Source organism: Vitis riparia, chromosome 2 (assembly GCF_004353265.1).
Source record: "Vitis riparia cultivar Riparia Gloire de Montpellier isolate 1030 chromosome 2, EGFV_Vit.rip_1.0, whole genome shotgun sequence".
Classification (NCBI taxonomy): domain Eukaryota; kingdom Viridiplantae; phylum Streptophyta; class Magnoliopsida; order Vitales; family Vitaceae; genus Vitis; species Vitis riparia.
The window spans coordinates 12,787,062-12,797,509 of record NC_048432.1 but is presented as its reverse complement, the minus strand read 5'-3'; the positions used below and the strand labels follow the sequence as shown (position 1 = coordinate 12,797,509).

Sequence of the window (10,448 nt, the reverse complement as noted above, 5' to 3'; positions counted from 1 at the left end):
TCAAAATAACCCTAAGTTGATTTCCGATAGCCACTCATTAAACCTTAATAACCTCAAATGCATATAATCCTTCGTATTTTATCAACTTTGAAGCAATCAAATTTGAATATGAACGGATAAGAACCTTGGCAGTAAGATGCACCGGTCCCAGTAAAATATGGAATAAAATTGCCAATTTAAAACTAATACATTAACACATTATGAAGCTTTTTGCAAGAAAGAAAGGATATACATGGGCAAGTCAATGTAGGTCCAAACCAAGCTCAAATACTACATGCCAACAGGCCCTGCATAAAATCAAATAAAATGTTTTTGATTTATTGGATAAGTTTTTTTAGGTTTCATGTACTTTTGCCTTGGCACTCCCAAATGTTCTAAAATATTATTACTGTTGATACAGATTATGGATATGATTTCCTTCAACTACATAAATCAGAACTGCAGAGTTTCAGTTATTGGAATTCAACACTCAGCTATTGGAAACACAGACCCAATTTTGTTTCCAAAGCGATAGCACTTGATGTTTACTGGATATGGACCCAACTGAACTTGGTTGTCCTCTCCACCCACATAGAAGCACAGGGTGTAGAGGGCAATTTCAAACTCTGGGCTCACTCCAACCATAGTGCTTGAGACAGATTTGAGAACGCCATTCCATTCAAACTGAATTGTAAGCAGCTGGGTTTCAGAGTCTGGCTGCATGTTGACACAGGCAAGACAGAAATTAAACATGGGAAATTGCAATTCAAATACAAGATAGAGACAAGCTGAACATGATTAGCGTATGAGATATAAAGGAGAAACTGCATCCGGATCCCTGTGTGATGTAAAGAGATAAAAGAAAAAGGATGGTGTTGAGATAAACTTCCCAAAATTTGAAATGAAGGGGAAATTTGGACCCCCTTCGATGATTTTTCTCTAATAAAATATTCATTAACCAGTGCTGGTCCATGGGTGTGACATCTGAGGCAGGTGGATGAATATCTAGGCAGATACATGTTGCACCTTGTGATACCTTAAAACTGAAGAATGCTCCTAGCAATATGATTGGCTATCTCCTTCACCATTTGACTGAATACATGTTGCTAGGTGAAATTCTATAGACTATTCGACATAGAGGTGGATTTCTAGTTCAAGGGGAGATAAAAGATCCAAGTACTCTTTGACAGTTATTGCTTTTCCAGTCCATATGGTGATAGTCACTTCAGACTACTTCAATGCCTTTTGGTGGGTACAGGGAATTCATTGTAAAATCAAAATACGTAAAATACAAAAACTTTTTTTTTTTTTTTTTCTTTTTTCTGAGGTGAAGTAATATAATATTGTTTGGATGATATACTGCAGTCAGTCCCTCCATGAGCTGAAGGGGCACGTAACCAAAACAAAGCTATTTGCATTTATATACAAATGGAGCATAAGGGAGAAAAAATTGCTTACTGTCTGCCCACGTCTTCTGGGAAAAATGTAACCTTGGTAATCAACCCTCCCTTTTGCTTCTTCTAGGTAAAACTGCAAAAGGAGAACAAACGTTCAGATACCAGTTCTGATGCCTTCATTATGAAAATAAACTGAACAAAAGGGAAAGACTAGCACATGAAAAATAATATTGGAAGTCAATGATTCATATACAATGATCACAGAACCTTGTCTTGAACAAATATTTAAGTACATATGTAGACATTATAGAAACTCATATCAGCTGATTTAGGCACAGCTCATAACAACTTCTACAAAGAACAACTACTAATGGCTTTAGAATTATTTCTAATCCTAACAGCATATTTAGAACACTATCCTTGGGAATTGCCTTTTCTTTTATGTCATCATCAATCATAAGCTTCTAACCTACTACCCACTTTAATTCCAGAAAAGTAGAAAATACAAATATTACATCCAAAAAAAGTTTAGAGTTGCAATATCGACATTATCAGTATTAAATGCATATTGGCATGATTGATTTTTATAAATCCAAGAAAACCGTAACGGTATAATGCACCTGAAGCCAGTTATGGAATCCAGAAACTTCTTGTTCCCCACGATTCTTGATTTCTCCAACAAAAACATGTTCAAAAGCAGATGAGCAACTGGAAGTACCACCACGACCATAAAGATCAAACCAGAGATTTGTCATTGTCCTTTTAAAATCTTGATAGTTCTCAGACACAATACCCTTTGCTGAGAGGTACTTGAAAAGATATTTGATTGGTGCAGTCCTACTGATTTCTTCTATAAATGCAGCTTCCTCTTGGCTCTCTTCAGATGTGATGACTTCTTTATAACCTTCATGTGGGTTATAATTATCTAGAAGAGAACAGAAACGAGAAAAGGTAGGCCTCCTGAATACATCTTCATTCAGCCAGTAAAATAGGCTTCCTTCTGCCATATCTTCCTTTTGGTAAACCTTCTTTCCTTCACCACAGTCAATTTGATAGTCCTTTCCAGGTACCAGACGGTTTAAATCAAGTTTCCAGAGCTTGTTGCAAGCTTGTGAAATGTCATCAAGCTCCTCTTCTGAGGGTTCTGTGTTAATACCATGTTCAATCTCATCAGAGTATTCTTGTCCGCTAGCTGGCTGCTTGTACTTATTCCAATGATCCATCTTTACCTGTCAATATATCATTACAAAGTTTAACAGAAATAATTTTATGAATGTTTAACTAGGAGCATTGTACATCAAAACTAGAAGGGCGTATGCTGCTGAAATGAAGAAACAACTAAGTGCTGGTATTCAATTAGCCAAAGTTTCATTCTAAATAGCTTGACTTAATAGCAGCTGTGAGATCCTATATCAATTAAGGGAAGAGGTTCCTGACAATATGTAGTAGTAAGCTCCTTTCAATTATGAGGACATGTTTTAAAGCTGTGCAGGCTTTAGGGCAAAGTGGATAATATCTACAAGGGAGGGAGTTGCTTGTCACAGCAGCACAACTAAATAATATTGTACACCCTTCTCCAATCCAACTTGTGGCAAATAGACCATGAGCTCCAAGTACTATTAAATTTTTTAATCCAATTCACAAACTTACAGATCTAAATTTGTTGTTTAACTCATTCCTCAATCAGAATTTCCTTTTGAATATTGAATTATAATTAGGTCATCCATGATGCATTATGATTTATGGCTCAGAATGCAGTATACTCACACACCAAAACAATCTGAACCATTGAGAGAACTGCAAATTGAAAATGAAGTAAGAATGGAGGTCTTAAACCAAAAGCCTTTGGAATCTCCTTTGGCTGGTCATTCACCATCAATTTTATTCAATAATGATGTGAGAATTTAATATTAGATTTCTGCAATAGTTACAAACCACAAGAAACAGGATCTGTGAATATGCTACGAATCCAACACATAGCTCTGAAAAATTAGAATAAGACAAAGTAACACAATTCTAATATTGATGGAAGTTAGGAGAGCAAAGAGAAAAAACATAACACCAGGTTTACTTAATCAGCAGGCAACAGTGTTTGAGAGAAAGAAAGGAAGAAAGAAAAGGAAGCATCCAGTACATGAATACAACTAAGTATAAAATTATTTCCAAAAAACAAGGTTTTATAAAATTCCAGAAGAATTTCTGAATTGCTTAGTACAATGAATCTTAGTTCTCGGGCAGCATCAAACCACCAAGACAAAAGCAACATAGTTACAACCAGTCATGGGTAGAAACTTTCATGCATGTATTTTTCATTAAGTGTGTTACCCACTCATCATATTCCAAACATGTCCTTCAACAATTTTAGGCTCGCACCATAAAAGCAAAAGCAAATAGAAAATGGATTCAATTTGAGACACAAGCTGAACTAATTTCTAATGCATTTTGAATCAAGAAACTCAAAGCTTCCCATGTATGTTCTCTTAATAACCCTTTGGATGCATAAATTGACAGTTTCGATTAATAATCAAGCTCAAGTAAATAATGATATTTTTGCTTGCACTTGTGAGACAATTTTTTACATGGAGAAGCACCTTCATATATGATTCTCCAAATTTACTATCACCTGATGTCAATAAGCTTGTTCTCAAATGTTCGGATAAAAAAAAAAAAAGTTTGTTCTTCACATTCTGCAGTCATATTACAACTGAGCTGAAATAATGCAACGAGTCATTTTCACTTGCATGCTCAAGTTAAAAACCAGATATTTCAATAACCCCTGTTAGCTTGGTATTTATTATGGGCCCATATCCTCACAGGTTAAGCTTTTAGGAAAGTTGGTAGCTTAACATGATATCGAAACTATGGTTAACTAGAGTTTTTGAGTTTGAAACTGTCTTACTATTTATTCCCCCATTATGTGAGTGAGGGTGTCACCACGGTATACATTGTGGGCCTATATCTTACATGAGGGAGGGCATTACCTTGGTATACATTCTAGGCCTGATTGATATCTCAAAAGCTCAGGCTGGACCATACTTGCAATAACAAGCATAATCATAATGCATAATTTGGTAACTTTGCCTTTTGGGGCACTTAAGGATCTACCTTGTTTCTTGATAGTGTCCATTCCTTGCCTATAAGAATACCCTATCAAGATGAATTGCAGAATATGCAATCTTATCATCCTTTCAATATGCATGGAAATTGAGACATTGAAGGGGCAATGTAACGACCCACATCCAATCATGTAGATATTATCCGCATTGGGCCCAAAGGGGCTTTCACGTTTTAAAACACGTCTATAAGATTAAGAAGAGTCCATACTTATATAGTGTCAGAAACTTTCTTCCCTATTTGACATGGGATATCACAATCACCCCTCCATGCAAACATAATGTCCTTATTGTGTCCCACGGGAATACGGGGCTAAATAGAAAACAAACCCTCACACCGGGGTTGGGAATCAACTCTGATACCATTTGTAATGACCAGCATCCAACCATGTAGATATTGTCCACTTGGGGCCTAAAGGGGCTCTCATAGCTTTAAAATGCGTCTATGAGTTCCTCTTAACCTTGTAAACGTGTTTTAAAGCCATGAGAGCCATTTGGGTCTAGAACAGAAAATATCTACACAACCAGAAGATAGGAATATTCGAAGCCTTTAGTTATGATTTATGCATCACAAAAGACTTGAAAAATCTAAAATATGCAGTGTTGATAACAAACCATACCCATCTTATTATTGCTTAATGTTCTTTCTCTACTAAAAACCTTTTCCATCTTCATATTGTTATGTTCCCTTTAACACTTTGGAGCTTATTGACTCATTTAAAACACATTGACAATCATGTTGAATTCAATCAAGGTCATAGTCAAAGTCAATTGCTCCACTTGTAACAGTATTCCCCACTAGTTCCATAATTTCTTGCACTTCTTGATAACTAGTGCACTTCACATGACCTCCACTACTTCTCTTTCTGCCATATAAGTAAAAATGTTGAAGTTTGAGCTATTTTTTTTCTATAAAAAAAGGAAGAAAAAAAAAATAGAATACTCCAATGCTTACAAAGTCCGCAGGTATTGATGATATATCTAAACTTCACCAACCCCCAGCCTAATAATTTCTGAGGCACACCATTAGATGCAAGCCAATTCATGTTAGGAAATATGCAATAAGAACATTGCAAGTAAAATCTATCCCTTTACAGCAATCACTAGTCAATGTAAACAAATGCTCATCACACATAATGCAAATTCCATATTTTCATATCAACAACTCATTGGTGTTCCATCTATAATCCACATGCTGAAATAAGTTATGATTTCATCTGGTGCAATTTAACAAGCAATGAAATGGTTTGTCCACCGACAAAATTAATTGAGCACCCCAAAATACCTCTCTCTCTCCACACACCTGACCCCACCCCAACACACTCACAGAGCCATGCATAATCCCTGAAAGAATTTATGATTCCATCTATGCAAGTTGAAAAGCAATGGAGCTCTTAGGCTATAGGGCACAGCAAAATGGTTGAAGGAGAAATCTTTAAGCACCCACAGTGAAAATTACTGTCTATTGAGGTATTATAACAGTGAATAGGAATAAACCTTTTGTGGTCTCCTTGGAGGCTTTTTGCCAACAGTCTCCCAACCATCATTGCTTTCTTCTTTCTCCTCCTGTTTGAACATCACCAGAAAGAGTTAAAAAGACCACCTGCAAATTACATTACGGTAAACAGTATTGATGGAACAAAATCAACCTTTTGCTTCCAATAATTTTTGTTATTATCATGTTGCCCACCATATTCATCCTTTTCATACCCCTCATGCACAGCCTGCATTTTCAAGACATTGATAAGAAATCACATCATTGACTGATAGGTATTAAAATAATACATACAAAAGACAGCTGACAGTACAACAATGATCCAAAAGTTGAAAGTTATATTTCAAATAATTTGTTGTCATGCTATTTGAATGTTTGCAATGTTTAGGGTGGGCACAATCATTATGAGTAGTTGTGACCATAATGATTTCAGCAGTTATATAATGCATTTTCCATGTGACATGCCTTTTGTGATAAAAAGGCACATGTCTTTTTATGAAGTGTTCTTCATGAAAAAGAAAAACTAATACATATTGCGCATGAACCTACAAAATTGATTCTAATTAGATCTCTATACCCTTCATTTCAATGTAAAGTGTTTTTATACAACATAGTCACCATTAAATATTCCAAATTTAACCCTCCTCTTTAAAGCAAAACTGCCGCTCATCTCGCTCACTCTCAAATTCTAAATCAGTTAGAATGCTCAAGATTTGATTTTTAAATTTACAATTATTAAGGCAAAAAAACTGGGAAGAAATTGAGATTGAATTAACACAGGAGAGTCATCAAGAATACCTTTACAAATCAATGGTGCCATATAATTAGGATAAGTGACCTAGCAATCCTGACTTGGATTTTCTAAATCCTTATAGCTTCATTTGGATCTTGAAAAAGTAGCAGGGGAAGGAATTGCTGTCTGGATAGGTCTGATTACTTGGGTTTGGAGGTGTCTTTTGCTGATGTTTTGGAGAAGATATTTTCAATGCTGGTCAGTTTGGGTGGGGATAAAGTCCTTGGTCCTAATGGTTTCACTTTGGCATATCTCTTGGGTTTTGTTAAGAGTGAGGTGGTAGGTTCTTTCAGAGAGTTTTATGAGACAAACTTTTCAGAGAAGTCTTATTTTTGGGGTTGGTTCCTAAAAAGGGTTGAGCATAAGACTTGAAAGATTTTAGACCTATCAGCTTGGTTGGGTGGTTGTATACAATTGTAGTGAGAGTGCTGACAAATTGATTGAAGAAGATAGTGGTGGACGTAGTATTAAATTCTCAGAATGCTTTGTTGAAGATAAACAAATTTTAGATGCAATATTGATAGAAGAAGAAGCGTTAGATTCCAAATGTAATGAGAGGAGAGATGGCGTGTAAATTGAATGGTGAAAAGACCATGCAATTATGTAAATTGGAAATTAGTGTTGAATTGAATGAATTTTGGCCATAGATGGATTCAATGGATAAAGCTCTACATATCTACAGTAAGATGTTTTGTTTTAGTTAATGAGCCTCCTGCTGACTTCTAGAGCTCTAGAGGATTGAAACATAGTGAATCCTTCACCCCTATCTTTTTGTATTGGTAATGGAGGCACTAAGTTGCTTTCTCATTAGGGCATAGAAAGGGGTTTCATAATACATTTTAATGCAACAAGGTAAAGCGGAGAAGGACTGGATAAAACCCATGTCCTTTTTGTTGATAACATGCTTCATTCTTGTGAAGCCTTCATGGAGTAGCTAACCTACTTTGAGGTGGTCTCTTGTGGGGGTTAGTTGAACATCAATTTGGAGAAAAGTGAGTTAATTATAGTAGGTGAAGTTTCTCCTTTGGAAGTGTTAGCTTCCTTGTTAGGCTACGGTGTTAGAAATTTGCCCTCTTTCTGTATTGGCTTCTTGTTGAGTGCTCTCCTTAAGTCCTCTTCAGTTTGAGATGTGCTGGCGGAGAGGTTTCATAAAAAAGTTGGCTTTTTGGAAGCACCAGTAGCTCTCCAAGAGTGGAAGATTAACCCTTTTAAAGAGTACATTGTCGAGCTTGTCTAACAACTTCATGTCCCTCTTTTTATTCTAATAAGGTCGAGTCTAAGATTGAAAAAGATTCAAAAGGACTTCTTGGGGGTGGCGGTTGTGGCATTATCGAGAAACAACCTTCTCTAGTAAATTGGTCAACTATTTTGTTGGATATAAATAGGGATAGCTTAATGCCGATCCAGTAAATTGTCATTATGAGCTGTGGTATTATATTTTTCACGTTGGCTCAACCCCACGGGACAACTAAAAGATAGAGTAAACCCAATCACTACACAGTAATGCTCTTTCACATCGACTAATTATTGAGATTCCTCATCACAATAGAGATATGTAAATTCCACTGTAGATTTTTTAAAGAAAGTACACCTTTACCGTTGTATCTATCTATTGGGGGAAGCAAATCCAGAAAAAGGTGTATTGTGATTTAGCATTTTTCTTATGAAAATTCGCAAAATTGAAGTTAGAAAAATGAAAAATTGACCTTTTGGGGGCGCCTGGAAGGTCTGGAACCAGCGATCTCCCACTCCTCAGTCTGCCCCAATTTCTCTTCCTGCAAATTCAACTTCACATTGGCATTTCAAACACAAAAGTCAACACAAACACGCGGAAAATCCAAACCTCTCTGTTCCACTGACTCCGATGATGGCCCTGTCTACGGCCGCTGTTCTCTTCTTCACCCTTATCCTCCTCCCCTGACACCACCTGCACAATGTGAGAGGAATCAGCAGGCAGTCAAGAAATGGTTGTAGGGGAATGATGGTGCTAACCTGGGACCAAGTGGATCTGGAGCGTTCATCTGGGTTTTGGGATCCAGAGCGGTGGTCGCCGTCGTCGTCGTTGCCGATAGCTCCGAGAGCAACATCGATCAAGCCCTTGATCAGACCGTCCATGTTTAGAGAGTGAGAAGATGTGGATGGAGAGTGGTAGTTGGAAACTTGGAATAAATGAATGATGGCGGGTAATGGCAGTAGCGTAAATTTGGAAAGTTAGAAGCTTGAATATCCTCCTATATTATCTTTTTGCCGACAGATAGCGACGACTCGCTTTTCCACATGTGTCCTGACTCCCGTGTGGATGGGTGGGGTTTGCCTAACAGTTAACACTATACTGCTGTGCCCAATCCCACTTTAAAAAACTAACTCCACCATAGTTTAATTAAGATTTTAATTTTGAATTTTTTTCGACAATATTTCTTCTTAAAAAAATAATTTTTTAATTGTTCTCAACTATAAAATTCTATTTTATGAATTTAATTATGCAAATAATTTTTTTTATTAACTACAGGTATCATGTCTAGTTAGTGAATTGACTTTAGAGGAGAAGAAGCCTAATCCAGGTTTATGAGAAAGTCCGATGTAGGAGTTCCTTTGATGTGTACGTTTATGAAATAGCGCAAAAATTCATCATAATAATCAAAGTTTGAGATTGAGGAAGTAGAATGTGAACTTGTCACATTTGAGATCGTGTATTTACGTTTTCAACTCTGTTTTATATGCTAATGTATAATATGAAAGTTTTCAAATTATTTATTTATTTTTTATTATTGATCAAATGCGAGGAATATAAAAAGAAAATAAGTTTTTCATAAAAAAATTATAATATAATTAGGATCAAACTTTTCAAAGTTAGAAGATGAAATCATAATATTGGGATCTATGAAATATATTCATAATGTATTCTTTTATTTTTTTTCTTTTTTGGAAAATTATATGCCAACCCACCTTTTTAATTTGCCTTTTTCTTTTTTGGAAAATTAATTATATACCCACCAACCTTTTTTTATTTGCCAACTCATCTTATTTCTTCACCCACTCAAACCTAAATTTCTCATTTTCTCAACCATCAATTCAAATCCATTATCCTAAAAAGCCCTTCAAGCTATTTAAACGTTCTTCTTCCTCTAAATCTACTGTTCTAAGTCCATCCCAACCCATGTTCAATATCCCCATTTATTATTTTGGATTAAAAAAATGTATAATTTTGTTTTTTTTTAATAATAATAATAATTGAATAGTGGTCTTTTATGAAATGTTGTAATGATTTGAATTTGGAATATTAAATACTTTAAATAAGCATGAGTACACTTAAAATGAAAAAGAAAAGAAAAAAAAATATAGTGTGGAGACATCAAATATTGAACTATCAAACATCTGGCTATTAGACATGTTGGTGTGTTTGGACCAATGTTTTCAGAATTGGACGGGTAATTAAATCGAAAAAGTTAAACGTTTATTGGTCGAATCGATGGTCGGACTGCGGTCGAATGTCATATAGAATAGTTTATATATTATATAAAATTTTAAATAAGTATAAGAAGTTAAAATTGCAAATAATTAAAATTTTTAATAATATTTCATTTTTATATTTGACATATCAAATTAAATGATGAAGAGAAATTTAAATATATTAATATTTTAAATTTTATTAAATAGAACATTTATAATAT

The 10,448-nt window shown here is 35.3% G+C and overlaps 1 protein-coding gene across 1 annotated transcript; it reads right to left on the bottom strand.

Annotated features, from left to right (window-relative positions):
• Positions 1 to 292: 292 nt before the first annotated feature.
• LOC117905655 (poly(U)-specific endoribonuclease-B) lies at positions 293 to 8,933 on the bottom strand. The gene is made up of 8 exons (XM_034818543.1): positions 8,770 to 8,933; positions 8,621 to 8,704; positions 8,484 to 8,552; positions 6,139 to 6,213; positions 5,987 to 6,055; positions 1,997 to 2,605; positions 1,438 to 1,509; positions 293 to 696 (listed from the first exon to the last, which is right to left on the bottom strand). The coding sequence occupies exons 1-8, from the start codon at positions 8,890 to 8,892 to the stop codon at positions 463 to 465; spliced, it is 1,335 nt and encodes a 444-aa protein (XP_034674434.1). The 5' UTR covers positions 8,893 to 8,933; the 3' UTR covers positions 293 to 462.
• Positions 8,934 to 10,448: the final 1,515 nt, after the last annotated feature.

Excerpts from the sequence above, each read along its gene's own strand:
- LOC117905655 (XM_034818543.1), bottom strand. The coding sequence starts at position 8,892 with ATGGACGGTCTGATCAAGGGCTTGATCGATGTTGCTCTCGGAGCTATC. Across the intron at positions 8,553-8,620 it reads GGAGTCAGTGGAACAGAGAG|GAAGAGAAATTGGGGCAGAC; the intron begins GTTTGGATTTTC and ends TTGAATTTGCAG. Across the intron at positions 2,606-5,986 it reads CTCCAAGGAGACCACAAAAG|GTAAAGATGGATCATTGGAA; the intron begins GTTTATTCCTAT and ends ATATATTGACAG.